General features: G+C 42.0%; 1 protein-coding gene across 1 annotated transcript in view; it reads right to left on the bottom strand.

The window, feature by feature from the left end:
- MARK3 (microtubule affinity regulating kinase 3) overlaps positions 1-15,746 on the bottom strand; it is a 110,671-nt gene that overhangs the window by 18,155 nt on the left and 76,770 nt on the right. The window contains exons 6-13 of the mRNA XM_068991251.1: positions 14,233-14,303; positions 9,551-9,607; positions 6,845-7,081; positions 6,567-6,686; positions 6,215-6,314; positions 5,578-5,690; positions 4,923-5,076; positions 426-643 (exon numbers count right to left, since the gene is read on the bottom strand). Of these exons, the coding sequence (XP_068847352.1) occupies positions 426-643; positions 4,923-5,076; positions 5,578-5,690; positions 6,215-6,314; positions 6,567-6,686; positions 6,845-7,081; positions 9,551-9,607; positions 14,233-14,303 (1,070 nt within the window). The remainder of the gene's footprint in view (positions 1-425; positions 644-4,922; positions 5,077-5,577; positions 5,691-6,214; positions 6,315-6,566; positions 6,687-6,844; positions 7,082-9,550; positions 9,608-14,232; positions 14,304-15,746) is intronic.

Raw genomic sequence — 15,746 nt, 5'->3', positions numbered from 1 at the left:
GGGCCCCTGGCACAAGGTCAGGACTCAGTCAAGGTTCTGTACTGACAGAGCCCTCTGACATGCCAAACACCATGTTCCTGCCTTGTAGTTAGGCCCCACAGTGCCCTCCCTGGACAGACTCCGTCAGGCTGCGACCGCCTGTCTGCACCGTCACCACTGGTTTTATTTATTTCTTGTCAGACTATGCAGTCTTTCCATCTCACAGACATTTTTGGAGTAACTAGAAACAGCCCTTGACATGGAGGATCTCATCCAGTGGAATAGAGTGCAGTAAGAAACATCTGCAACAGAGCTAGTGATCCCAACAGGGTGACACTACACAGGGGCCCAGGGGGCAGGGCTTTGTAGGCCTAAGAACAGAGCAGTAAAATGTGTCACTTCAATGCTACAATCCTAGGCAGGCTATACAGTCCCACAACACTTACACTAGGGACAGTGGAGCTCTTCTTCCGTTCCGGGATATCCGCCTTGTTAGGGTTACTTGCGTTCCCGAGCATGGGACTGGCTGGAGCAACCCCCTTTCCTCCAACAGCACTGGTGCCTGGTTTCCGGCAGGGAACTCCGTCTTCCTTGAGGTCACTGTCTGCAGTGCTGGTCTGGCTCCTTTTTGGATATGCCACAACTGAAGGAATAGCTGGTCCAGCTAAAATAAAGAATTCACTTTTTAAAAGTCAGAGTATTTTATATTCTGAATATTTTTAAAATTTTATATTTTATCATGAAAATAAACTTTATAAGATGATCCAAGATTTCTATTCATCTAATATCAAACAGTAAAATCTTCTAAGATGATTCCCATTCATGTATGCTTTCCCTATGCAATGAATTAAATTTTAAAATTTTACTTACTAGTCCCCAACTTTCTAAAAGGGTTTTTGTAACCTAGTAAGCTTATACAGTGGTCCTGAAACACCTCCACAGGTGTTCCTGGACAGCTCAGGAAGCACACACAGCATGCAGAGTAACTGCTCCAACCTGGCACATCTGAGCGAATCTCACCCTTGCTGTACAAGAGACGCCTTCAGCTTTTGGAAAGAACAGTACAGATTTACAGGCCATTTCTCTTGACACTTTATCTTGCATCTTTTTTAAAGCACTCATGCTCGTCTAGATAAACAGGAACTTGAGTCGATGAGGAAAGGCAGTACAAGCAGAGGAAAGCATGTTCCTCATGCAAGCGACTGGGAGGACAGGGGTGCGGGGTGCTGCAGCTGGCATCCACTCCCAGGAGGGCGCTCAGGGGCATCCCAGGTGGCAAGTAACTCATGTCTTGCAAGAAATCATCTAGAAACTGTGATGACACAGGAGATCTGGAGTTCAAAGAATTTTGGAGATGAACAAGATAACTTGCATGTTCATTATATATAATGTCCAGTGGTGATCTTAAGACACAGCACCAAATGCTCAACAATTATGTTGAGAAAAGATTTTTATATGCTTCGGTCTATTAAAAAAATGGATGGGAGGGGAAGGGAGGGACTTTGAGTTTGCGTCACAGTCCTCTGACTACACACATGGGGTGGGCAAACAGCAGGGCCTTTCTGTACAGCAAGGGGAACTGTAGTCAATACCCTGAGATAAACCATAATGGAGAAGGGTACAAAAGACAGTGTATGTTTATGCATAATAGAGTCACTCTGCTGTACAGCAGAAATCAACACAACATTGCAAATCAAGTATATTTCAATAGAAAAATAAACCAATAAAAAAATAGGATGAAGTGGGGTACAGAAAAGCTACCTCTTGGACAAAAATCTAAATGGTAAGCCTAGAGAATTCCCGGGTGGTACAGTGGTTAGGACACTGCACTTTCATTGCCAAGGACTTGGGTTCTATCCCTGGGTGGGGAACTAAGATCTCACAAGCCACTCAGTGCGACCAATAAATAATAAATATATAAACAGTAAATCTATTTGGAAATAATTAAAAATGAACAGAAATTTGATTTCATTTATGGGAAGAGAACAATTAAGCTTCCAGTTTGGCAATTTTAACATATAAAACAAAGAATCAGCCACATGTAGGATACTACCCTTAATACTTATTTTTATTCTCACTATCATGATACATCCAATGACATTCTAAACCTTTACGATTACTATATCAATTCGTTTTGAACATCTACTACTTTGATTAAGAAAATAATTTTTTTTTCCACTTTAGGCTTTGAGACTGTGCGTGGAGATGGCTGCTGACACAGCCCACTGGCCTCTTTCCTTCAGGCCACTCCGGTTTCACCTGCATCGTGTGCAGCGTGTTCAGTCCTACACACTTTACCCACATGCACAGATTCATGCGTTCACCCTCCGCCAAGGCACAGAACAGTTCTGCGTCAAGGATTTTGAGGGCGACCCTTCACAGCCACCTCTATTCCTTCCACAAGTCCCTTTCCTGAATCCTGGCCAATCCGTTCTCACCTCTGTAACTCCCTCATTTCAAGAATGTTATGTGAATAGTCAATGTAACCTTCTGAGATTGTTTCCCCCTACTCAGCATAACTCCTCCAAGATCCATCCAAATTGTTGTATTTATCAACAATTTCCTCCTTTTCATTGCTGAGGAGTGTTTCTTGCTGTGTTCCATTATCACACAAAAAAGTGACTGTTCTTTTTTATCTTTTAGGGGTAGAGTGGGGTGTACTGCACAGCTTTCCAGATCTTAGTTCCCTAACCAGGAACTGAATCTGCACCATGAAAGTGTCTAGAGTCTTGACTAACCACTGGACCACCAGGGACTTCCCCCACATATGACTGTTATATAGTCCAATTTGTTAAGTCTTTTCTTTTGTGGCTTTTAGTCCTTAACAAGTCCAAATTACAAAGAAATTATCTCATTTTTTTCTTTTAACATCTTTCTGCTGTTTATATATTTACATCTTTATTTCAATTGGAATCCAACCTTGTATAGGATGTGAGAAATGGATGCATTCTTTTTTTCTGATCACTACCAACTACCCTAATACCATTTATTAATAGAATAGTGAGTCTTCAGCCTTTTTATTTTTTTTTTTAAATAAAAGAATCCCTTACAAATCTGATGAAGAGCTCCCTTCCGAGGAAAAATACACACACATGGCAGCAGGGTGGGGGGTGTTCACACGTGGGACCCAAACGAAAAACACACACAAAATCTGTCGCAGTTTCACAGAAGCCAGCATATACGAGTCCGCCGCGTTGAGAGCTAGAGGACGTGAGGAGAGACGAGGGTGGGAGGCCGGGCTGCAGCTGGACTGGCCAGGCTGCCTGCTGCACACGGCGCCAAGTGGGTGTGCTCTACTAGACTCTAGTCCTTGGAACCCAGCCCAATCTTAGCACTTATATGAACAGTGCCAGAGGCATAATCAGTTCTCCTTTTATTGCTGACCACTATCTTCATCCCCCCAAAAAGTAAAAAAGAATGTGGAACTGGGTCTGTGATCTATGTACAGAATTTCCTGAAATGTTCCTTTGTGAATTTCTTTTTAGTATCAAAGGCTCCAAGAAGGTAGAATGATTATTACTATAAAAGTACTACTACAAGAGGCAATGGGTGGATTAGTGGACTGACCCCCGAAACCAGGGACCAGGAGTGCTGGATTCTGTCTCGAGCACTTCCACTTCACCTCAGAAGACCTGGTGAGCAATCCTGACCTATTTCTTTACTGCCAACACGGGGGTTTGGTGATCTCTTTTTAGCTCTACAATCTTCTGAGCTGGGAAAAAGGGCATTACTAATCCAGACAGATTCTGCTTAAGGAAGAATGAACTTACTAAGACAGTCATTAGGGACGTGAGAAAACTAATACCAGGTTTCTTCCAGGATTTAGGAGCAATTCTCTTTAAATTCAGAGCAACACACAGGCATTTCACTAACTGCTCTGTATTTAGCACACAGAAAAACCCCTCCTTGCTAGCAACTAATATGAACACAAAAGACTGAGACCCAGATCAACACTTGATTTACAAATGCCATCTGCAAAATTCAGGCATCAGACAAGCTCTGAGCTCTTCCGTTACACCCTGGAAAACAGCAGACGTGCAGACAGCTTACTGACAGCATCAGCACAATGTGCTGCTTCAGCCTAAACCACACAGAGGCATTGGCAGCGGGAAGAGAAATGGAAACCAAACAAAGGGTCACCACTTTCGGTACAAAGCCAAAGCTGTAGACACCTGGAATGCTTTGTACAGTTCTAAGCGCCAACTCTCAAGGTGGAAGAACACAGGAGGACAAAGCCCAGGGAAGGGAAGTGAACTGAACAAAGAAATGAACGAGGATTCCACGTGAGGATGTATTTTTAAAAGTCAAGACTAGGCCAACATAAATTTGTGCCCTGGAATGAAAGGAATTAACACGTGAATAAATGCAATCTGCTAGAGTCTCTGGATTCCAACAAACGGGGCTGCCTTGAAGGCAGAGTAATTGTCACGTTTGGTAAGCATCCTTCTGGGTCCTAAGTCTCATGAAAGATTCACTCTATGGTGAAAATGTAAGAGTGAGGGTGTTTAGACACATGGACAGTTAAGAGTGTGGTTGAGAATGACATGAGTCAAAAATTTAGACCAATTAAGGCAAAACTGGTGTACTATACATTTTCCAGGGCTGTGCTGTCCATTGTGGTAGCCACTGGCCACATGTGGCTTTATAAATTTAACTTCGACAAAACTGAAAATCACTTTCTCAGTTCAAGTGCTTGATAAATTCCCACGTGGCTCAGGTTTCTACCCAGCCAGGCCTTAGTCAACCCAAGACTACTACTGAGTGTACCAAGGAGATCAGAGCCTGCAGCGCCTGCAGGACTGCTTTGCAAGAAACGCTAGGAAGGGCAATCAAGCAACCTTAACCCCAGGAGGCCATAAGCAAAAGGATGCTTGGCAATGTCAGGAGGCCTCTTGGTTAACGGGAGGCCTGGAAAATGCTGGAATGATCTCAAACTTACTTACCATGGTCACTGTACCGCCTCTGCTTCTGGCTTGAAGAGACACTTCTCTGCACTTTGTGGTGAGGAGACTGGCCAGTACTGTTGTTGAGGTCGCTGCTCGGCCTAACCTTAGCAAGTGAAAGATTGCTGCTAGAACTGGAATCACTAGCATCCAGCTAAGAGAAAATGAGAAGAACAGAGCAAACCACAACACGAGCCCAAATGGTTTATTATGAAACTAAACTTCTTGTAACACACAAACCTCTTACAAATTGTTCATTTAGAGAGAAAAACCTCAGTGTACAAAAGAGACAACCCTAAACTCAGGCAAAAGTATTTTTCTAACTACTGGAAAAATTCACACACGGATAGATATTTATGTTCTTCTAGGCTTTTTCAAAAAACTAAAAATGCTCTATTTCATCTGATACTTTACATCATTTTAAAACTATTACTGACTACATAGGTTAACTTAACAAACGCCAAGTTATTAAAGGTTATTATCTTAAAGCTAAAATAGTAGCTCATAATAGTCATAGGAGTTAGATCAGTCATTTGAAGGTAAATTTAAAAATATTATTAATGTTATACACATTAAAAAAACCCCAAAACTAATTATTACATGAGCTAATAATTTGCAAAAAGGATATTATACATTTTTATCTGGTTATACTTACCTCTGAAGATTTTCTCCCCAACAATAAATATGTAGCTGTGATTTCATCATATTTCATCTTACTAAGAGATTCTTGAATTTCTTCTTGTGTGTATCCCATTCCCACCATAATGTCTAAAAGAAGGGCATAACACAGTTTACGGGCTTCCTTTGGTTAAGAAATCATTCCATTACAGGGTAAACTAATTTCCTTTATCTGACCGAAAAGATCACACATTGTTTTAACATAAATGGGCAGCTGGCTTATTTCTGAGTTACTGAGTACTATTACAGGGCCTGAAGATGACTTCCTAAATATGACAAAACATATTAGCTGCTTCATGTAATCTATACTTATCCCCGTTATTTTCCCCGTTTTGGTGGATTGTGTCCCACTCTTGTGATCCCATGGACTGTAGCCCACCAAGCTCCTCTGTCCATGGGATATTCCAGGCAGGAATAGTGGAGCAATTTGCCATTTCCTTCTTCAGGGGATCTTCCCGACTCAGGGATTAAACCTGGGTCACCTGCACTGCAGGCAGGTTCTTTACTGACTGAGCCATCAGGGAAGCCCATCCCTGTTTTGGGTGTACACATATAAATGAAGGGAAAAGTATGTCACTGGCACACACACCAGCGTGCAGGCACAGAGTAATTACCTATTCTTTTCTGGTCTGAGATGTCCAGTTCTGGTTCAACAAACGGTTTCAGCTCATCATCCTCATGCCCTGCGTTGATCCACCTGTCCTTCATGATTTGCTGAAACGTGAACTGGGTCGTTAGCAGTATAAATGAAGCATTCTGATAATCACAATATTTAGGGAAATTCATTCTCAACATTTCATCAATTATGGTTCAAACGATAACTTTTTAAAAATGTCTCAATCTTGCTTAAAAAAAAAAAAACAAACCCCAGGATAGTATTCAATATGTCATACAAACTAAGCAAAATTCTAAAAATACTTTTAAAGACTCTTCAAAGTTGCTCTTTATTTCCACTTATGTGATTACCTCTAGAGTGCCTCGTTTTATTGGATTTAGCACCAGGAAACGTTTGAGAAGGTTTTCACAGTCTGTGGACATGTAGAAAGGGATTCTGTATTTCCCTCTTAATACTCGCTCTCTCAGTTCCTTTGGGGAGGTAGAGAGGAAAGAAAACCTCTAAGTCAACTTTTCGGTTAAAAAAGAACCCAACTCCCCCACTGAAACAACACTGACACGTTACCTCTTATCATTTGACAAAATCCTTTAAGCCTTCTGAAGGACAAGGATGCAAGTGCTTCATTTACCTTTAGGTTCTGCCCATCAAAGGGGAGCGACCCGCTGACTAGAGTGTAAAGAATGACGCCGAGGCTCCACACGTCCACTTCTGGCCCGTCGTATTTCTTGCCCTGGAAGAGCTCTGGGGCCGCATACGGAGGACTGCCACAAAACGTATCCAGTTTACTGCCAACAGTAAATTCATTGCTAAAACCAAAGTCAGCTATTTTAATGTTCATATCAGCATCTAACAATAGATTTTCAGCCTAGAGGGAAAACATCAAGACAAAAATGAAATTTAACAAAAAATATAATGAACTGTGATAGAATTAGGCATTTCATAAAACCTTTTTGTAATGATATAAACTTAATATATCCTAATGAATAAGAAAACATTCTTTCTAGAGAGAAAAAAAGAGGAGATAATTCAGAATACCTAATGTTCTAGCATTAACAACCAACAAGAGGTGCACGGTGCAGTGGTCCCTCGGTCTTCTGAGGGCACTGGCTCGGACCCTGTGGACACCATCCTCCACCATCATATAAAACGGTCCAGCCAGCCAGCCCTCCTAAGCCACAGATGCAGAACCTGGGGATATGGGGGCCCCACTGTATAGATCAATTCCAGCACCAATTTAAACAGCAAATGTTCATGACAGAACAATATTGGAAGAGCTTTTTCAGCTAAGAATAAGGGGCTTTTAAAAAACAGATCCTTCTAAGTATCCTTCTAAGTGGACAGTCACATTTCACAAACACTGCTAAATAAGGTGTATAATGGCTATTACTGAGAAGGGTACCCTAAACTTCATTTAAGACAGAGATCACAGTCATGCCTGCTTGTCTTAACAGACATTTATCACATGGCAATTATACACCAGGTGTTATATTATTGTCTGGATGCAAAGACAGACAGGGTCCTGGCCTCAGAAAGCTCACAGTTTACAAAGGGAGGGGAGGAAAACCTGCTGCTACACCCCGGGCCCTCAGTGCTGTGACCGGTGGGCCCGGCACTGAGAGGTGCGAACCAGATGGACTGAAACCACTGCGAGGATTAGGTGACGGCAGTGGGTGTGTCAACGCGAGAGAGTTCAAGCAGAGTAACAGTCTGAAAACCCATAGGGTGAGACAGAACAGTTTGCTCAAGAAACTGAAAGGCAGAGTACAGTAGAGAAGGCGGGAGACATGGTTATGGCTGAATTACAAATGGCCAGTTGAGCGACTTATATTCAGGAAGTTTAGCCTTTTATCCTAAGGGCAATGGGAAGCCACGGAAAAGTCATTCAAGCAGGGGAATGACAAGTTTTATTTGTGTGTGTGCGTGTGTGTGGTTTTTTAAAAAACATTTACTTACTTATTTGGCTGTGCTGGGTCTTAGTTGCAGCATGTGGGATCTAGTTCCCTGACCAGGGTTTAAACCTGGACGCCCAATGCAGGGGGCCCAGAGTCTTAGCCACTGGACCTCCAGGGAAGTCCCATGACAATCTTATTTGTGTTTTTAAAGGACCATTCTGGTTGCCATGTAGGAAAGAGGCAAAACTGGAAGCAGGGAGGACCAGGCAAGAGGCTACTGTAGTGATACGGTCCCAGACGCCAGGGGACTAGAACTGGACAGTGCGAGCAGGGACAGAGAAAAGCAAGCTCAGCAACACCCAGGGAGCAGCAGCAGGGACCTGGGGACCAAGGGGTGTCAGAGCAAAGGAGACAGAGGCACCTGGGGTACATCAGTCGCCACAATGAGCAATACAAATTTAAGTTTAGCAAGGAAGAGTTTAGGTATTTAACATGCTAAATCAAGCTGCCTGAGGGGTGCTGAGGAGGTGTCCTTTTGTCAGCTGGACACTGGGTCCTGGAAGAGAGCTCTGGATGCAGGAACAGATCTGGGGATTAGCAAACCAGAGGTGATGGAGTGAGTGTGAACGCAGCAGGGTGGGTGAACAGAGCAGCAAGCCAATCAGCCAGTAACAGCTATGCGAGGAGAGAGAGGAAGTGACGGCAAGTTAGGAAAGAATCTAGGCAATGTTTGGAGAAAAATGGCTGTGAAGGGGAAGAGAATAAAAGGGTATACTGGGAAGAAGAACTGGGGTGGGAGGTTCTTAGGTAGAAGAGAGTGTGGATGTAAGCACGTTTTACACATGCTGCTAGTGAGGCACCAGCAGAGACAGGAGGTGAAGAAGGAGGGGTCGGAGGAGGCAGCACAGCAGCCTGGGAGGGAGAGACACAGATCCTGAACGCCAGCGGGGTCCGCAGCAGTGCTGTGCTGTCCTGTAACAGAGGAAAACTCCGCAAGGTCAAGGGTGGACGCAGGTGCAGCTAAGTTGGAGGGCCTGCTGGGAAACAGGGAGTTTCTGCCTGCTGTTTCTATTTTCTCTGTGAAATAGGAAACCTGAGCCTATGCCAGGAATGTGGGCAAAGGCGGAGAACCGTGCAGTAGGTCTCAAATAGCCGCTGCTGTTAGCAGGAGAGAACGCTGGCTGGGGAGACAGACGGGCGCGGGCAGCCCCGAGCGTGCTGTCCAGGGCAGGCGTGCATTTCTGGGCGCGCTCAGCTGCTGGGTGGTGGGCGATTTTCTCCAAAGACCAACAATGCACTGCTTTAACTAAAATGGAGACTAAGCCTCAGGATTTTTTTTAAATTTAGTAACACAACCTAGTATGTCCCTCATCCGTGTCGTGAGCAGCAGGAGCTGAACACACACGAGGAGAGCGTACACGAGTGAGGGCAACGTGGCTCACCTTGAGGTCTCTGTGAACGATCCGCTTCTGGTGGCAGTACTGCACTGCAGACACGATCTGGATGAAGAGAGGCAAGGTCATGATCGTTACTGCTGCTGACTCGCGACCAAGATGGAAGCATGCCTCTAAGGTTCACATATGCAAAGCACTCAGTGGGCACTTCAACGGCTATGTGGGTCTCTAAAGATAATTTTCTTATGCTTCATACCTTTCAATTTGGAGACTGAGGGGTGAGTGCAAGAAGAGCTAGGCGAGGCTGTTCTTTCCAGTTTTAACTGTAAAGTCTCTTCTCAGGCCCTGTCCCTCAACATTCCAGTTATTTTTAAGTGTGGTGCCAGGGCCCAGCAAACCAGTGGGACCCAGAGGGCCCTGGCTGCTCAGGCCCAGAATCAGAAGGCTCTCCATGCCCACGTCATCAGCTCAGAGCCAAGCCAGCAGTCGCGGACCCGCCACACCGGGTGTTTAATCAGGTTGGCTCTCCTCTGCCAGGCTGCTCCTGACCACACTCTCTTCCTTTTGGCTAATGTAGGTTCAAGGACAGCAAAAGTGACTTCACCTCTCTAATGACCAGCGTCCTCTTTCTTAAAATGGAAGAATGAATGTTGCAATGTATGTGAACTGCAAACTATTAAAACTATTATGTGCTTTATCAATAAGAATCTCTTCTACACTTAGCAAATGATACCCTTTTATTTAGCTACCTTAGGATTACTCCTGGGATTAGCACTGCTATTATTACTATTATTTTCAGCTGCGCAGCTGATTTTCGTTTCCCAATGCTAGGGATCGAACCTGGGTCCTCAGCTGTGACAGTGCCAAGTCCCAAACACTGGACGGCCAGGGAATTCCCTGATTGGGACTGTTAAATAACTGCTCTAGAAATTTCACACTTACTACCAACTTTCAAGACTCTTTTTCTAAAACTTTATAAGCTTTATTAAAGTTTTATACAATTATAATAATTTTAGGAAATACAGGAAGTACATACAAGAATACGCTTTTATAACCATCAAACAGAGATGACATTTCCTGTTATTCTGGTTGTATTTGCTTCAAGTCTTTCCTTTGGTATTATGTATGTGTACTTTAATATATATGACTACATACATACAAAACTGCGGCTATAATGAAAATACTGCTTGTTTCTCCAAATCATCAACTTTCAGTTTAAGCAACATGCACCTAACTATACTGGACACAAAAACTCAGAGAGGGCTGATCTATTGGTTGATATTGGTTCAAAATAAGCAGCAAGGATGAGCTGGACTGGGGTTGGGAATGATGCCAGAATCAAGGCTTCACTAAGCAGCTTCCTCCTTTATAAAGTGAACACGAAGATCAGACCCACTTAGTCACCTAGAGGCACACAAATCCCAAGCCAAGACACCGGTTCTAGAGCATCTGTTACCAACAACGTTGCTCCATTCTGTCAGCAGGAAACTGGGAAAGTGAAATAGATTTGTTTCCCCAAAGGAACAGGTTTACTGCCGAGGCCACAATGTTATCTTACTTCTGCCTGATCCAACTTTCCCGGTCCCTTCGCCCCGCCCCCTGCCCCCATCGTCGGATTTCTCTCATTAGTTATTTTCAAATTCTACTTTTGAACCAGATTTGACACTTACCTACCATTTCTCAAAGAGAATTTCTCTTCTTTTACCTCCAAACACTGCAAATGCCACAACAACTTGAAAGTATTCCACTTTAAATTATTGCTTTTTCACATTCTGCTTTTAATGTAAAAGTAGTTATTTCTATGGAAGGCTGAGAACCTAGGTTGAGTCCCAGGTTAAAGTAAGAATGCAAGCCTAATTCACTTCTAGTCACACATGAAAAAGCAGAGGCAGCAACACAAGCAACCCCCCAAGGAAGAGCAAGGAAAGAGGACGGAGCCAGGAATCTATCCTTCTCTGGAAAGAAAAAACTAAAGCAGCATAATCAGTGACTCGGATGAGAGTGGCGAAGGAGGTGGGAAGAGGAAAGACCATCTGCTGATGAATATGGAAAGACGGGCCTATTTCTGAAAGAAAGCAGATGAAGCACAGTGTACTCTGTGCGTGTGGCATACCTTTGTCTTCGCTGTAAACAGGAAAACTTTCTATTTAGTCAAAGTAATGAGGACTTAAGTTTTTAGATCCTCCAATAAAACAAAAACAACATGCTTTTGGAAAGCATGGCAATTAGAAATAGCAAAGTGGAGGCACCAATATCATGCCTGACCTTTCCAGGTTTACACGCACGGACTTAAGGAAACACTGTGGCAAGGAGAAAAGACGCCATTAATTATAAGCACTGTGAATCAAGTCATTAACTTGTGAAAGCACATAAACTAATAGATTTCTCAACTACATACTTCAGAATTTGTGCTGGAAATTTTTAAGATGAAAAGATGAAAAGCTGTGTGACTTCCCTGGTACAGTGGGTGGGAATCTGCCTGCCAATACAGAAGACACAAGTCCCATCACTGGTCCGGGTAAACCCCACATGCTGTGGAGCTTAAAAATTAAGCGCCTGCGCCACAACTACTGAGCCGGCAAGCCTGCAGCCCGTGCTCTGCGATAACAGAAGCCCGAGCACCACGAGGAAGAGGAGCCCCGCCCACCACAACTAGAGAAAGAGGGCCCAAGCAAAGCAATGAAGACCCAGAACGGTCAGAAAATAAAAATTAGAAAGTGATAAATGTCCAAGTCTCCTTGACAAGCCCGATCCTAGCTGGGAGATGGGTGGAGAATCAAGAAGAGAGGGGCCAGAGACCCAAGCGGCGCACTGCTTCCCTGCAGAAGGTCCAGGCTCACAGCTGATATGAGGGCTGGCGGGAGCCCTTTCCTCAGAGTCAATAAATCACACTCACATAAACACTTGCAAGTCACACTCATCTGAGTGGAAAGGAATTCCAGTTTATAAGGCAAAAAAATCTTGATTTTCAGGTGGCCAATTTATAAAAATTAACAGTACAGATATGGAAAGGGCCAGACAGACTTGTTTTGTAACAAAGAGAAATTTGAGCTTCCTTCCATAGACCACAGAATAAGTGATATCAAAACTGGAAAGGACTTCAGAATTAATCAAGTAGAACTTCCTCTTTTTATAGTTAGGAAAACTGAGGATCAGAAAAGTTAAATGATGGTCAAAGTCTGATATGTAACAGGTTTTAAAGTATCATTAGGATGTCTTAAGATTTTAAAAGTAAATTTAAGTAACAGCAAAAGTTAAGACACTTATTTGTAAGTCCTTAACTGTAAACACTAGACTACACAGATCAAAATCTTGAAAATCAGTTAAACCTGCCTTTATAAATATTGTGAAACCCTTAAAGACTCCTGCCTGTACTTCCACCTTAACAACTTCACAAGTGAATAGGACAAAAATTTTGTTTCTAAAAGAAACGAGGCTCTATTGCAATTTACATACAGAACTTCAAACTGTGGGAGGAGAGTTAGTTTAAAAGTAATAAAGTACCTGCTCCTTCCTTTTATCTGAATCGGAGGTGGGCAAATTATGGCCTGTAGGCTGAATATGGCCCACCACTCGTTTCTGCCAAGAAAGTATTGTTGGGAACACATCATATGAGTATATTCATCCAGATATTGTCTAAGCTGCTTCTACGCTACAACAGCAGAATTAAATAGTTGCAAAAGACTGAATGGCCTACAAAGCCTAAAATTTACTATCTGGTACTTTACAGAAGGAGTTTGCTGATGCCTACTCTAAGTAAGACCACACCGTAACAATTAAGAATTTTAGTTTGGAATCACAGGTCCTGGCTCTGAATCAATGGAAGGTCTGCTATTTGCCAGGCATCAAATTTTGGGCAAATTATATAATCTTCCTGTGCCTCAGTTTCCTTATCTTTAACAAATGAGCACAATGATCTTTTGGACTTCCCTTGTGGCTCAGAGGTTAAAGCATCTGCCTGCAATGCGGGAGACCCGGATTCAATCCCTGGGTCGGGAAGATCCGCTGGAGAAGGAAATGGCAACCCACTCCAGTATTCTTGCCAGGAGAATCCCATGGACTTCTAGAGAAGCCTGGTGGGCCACAGTCCATGGGGGTGCAAAAAGAGTCGGACACGACTGAGCGACTTCACTTACTTACAATGATCTTTACTCACAAGGCTGCTGCAAGATTTACATTAATGAAGGTAAAGGATTTAATCCAATATTAGTGGGTAAGGATCAATCAATAGTTACCTTTATTAGAGACTTATATCACATTTATGCTCAAAACCTACGTATTAAAATGAGTCTCTTCAAGGCAATGGGCAGAGACAAAGCAAGAAAGTAAGTCATTAATTCACAGGTTAAGTTCTGTTTGGTTTTGGCTTATATAAGACAAAACCTATAATGAATTTTGAGATTGTAACACTTTTGCTAAAAATTGGAAACAGTTTTAATGCAATCACAACTACTCAAAGACTTATTTTTTAAGGCTCAACTAAGGTTAAGAGTGAGACTTTAATTCCAATTACAAAGCTATAAATAGAACTCATAGCTGTCTCTAGCAAAGTGCTTGAGGCATGAAAGCATTTAATAAATTAATAAATTTTGTTGCATTGAACTGAATGGCCAACCCCTGCTCCATCCAATGGGCCTTATGACATTTATAGAGGCAAACACTTGTTTGCTTCAGGGTTTAAGCCAGATAATGTTATTTAATCAATAAACTAAACGTGCAACAAGCCATACCTGTCTAAATTTAGCTCTTGCTTCTTTTTCCTTCATTCTTCCATGTGCAACCAAATAGTCAAACACTTCACCTATAATTGAGAAAAATAAAAGTAAGCAGAAGTCCTATTTCTGAGCATTAACTTTCCCATAAATTAAAGATGCTTCACTTTTAGCAATGCTGTAATTTCAATTTTTAAAATACAGTTATGAAGATAAACAGAAATATGTGGAATCTGAACTAACCCAGCCTTAACTATCGGAGAAGTTTACTGATAAAATCTTTTAAGTTATAGAAAAGCCTTAACATTAAATTCTCATATATTTCAACTGTGACAGTTTTACTTTAAAGATTTTGTTTCCAGTATGCTTTAGTAAAAACTTGGTAATGAAAACTGAACGTTAAAATGGAAATGTTATTTGTGTTCAAAGAAGGTGTTTTCACTATAGGATTATGACAAAAAGCGTTTCCTAAATTCATTCATGCAACAAATAATTACTTAGAGTATACTAACTGATGAGAACTGTTCTCGGCTCTGGGGAAATACAGAAGTGAACAGACCAAAGTCCTTCTCCTCATGGAGTTTACACTGCAGGAGGGGGTAGACAGATAATAAGCAAATAAGAAAATATACAGTGTATCAGATGATAAAACGTACTGTGGAGAAGAGTCAGGGGAAAGAACCAGGGTGTGCGTGCGTGTGCACACGTGAGCACTGTGCACCCACTGTGAGGAGTGCATGCTGTAGTCAGCTCAAGTATTTCGATGCTTGAAAAGCTTAGTTTCAGAACTTAAGTATTTCTGAGGAAAACGTTATTCTGAACTGTACATTAGTATCTCTGACTTTTGAACTTTCAGCCCTAACTCTGAATAAATTTTAAAATAATAAATGGGCATAAATATTTTTAAGTTATTACTGATTGCATAATGATCTTTTGAAAGGAATTACATATTGTTAATTTATACTACACAATACATTTAACTATGAATTATAAAATTAAATGTCAGTATCTTCTCCAAGAATGCCATTCTATCTGCAGAATAAAAAAATGTGTCAAAAAAAGTGAAAAGACAAAGATGTGTGCATACCACATGGAACAGTTCTGACTTTAAAAAAAATTTATGGATTAAACCCAGTAGTTATACAGTCACACAGATAATGTCAATGTAATTTTAAAATATTTTAGGATTCCAATGCAATATAAACCTGTTCAGAGATTTTGGAGCCATAAAGTCATACTCACAATCACTGTTATAAACCAGGCATACAACCCAGACTCACCCGTCACTCCCATTAAAAATGCACTAGCATCCATGGTAAGCAACTAAACTAAAAATCTCTGCATGATATTATTTACTAGTAGAAAAAACAGCAAACAGTGGTTCTCCCCACCCATGTCAAGACAGTTCAGAAAGCCCTTGGTTTAGGTCCTGTCATTCACTATAACCAGTGATGAAACCATGGGCACCAGATCAACTTTTCAGACATTCATCTGTAAAAACTAGGCAGTTGCCCTGAATGACTTTCTGAGAT

Source organism: Capricornis sumatraensis, chromosome 19 (genome assembly GCF_032405125.1).
Source record: "Capricornis sumatraensis isolate serow.1 chromosome 19, serow.2, whole genome shotgun sequence".
NCBI lineage: Eukaryota > Metazoa > Chordata > Mammalia > Artiodactyla > Bovidae > Capricornis > Capricornis sumatraensis.
This window is presented reverse-complemented; position numbering and strand designations above follow the sequence as displayed.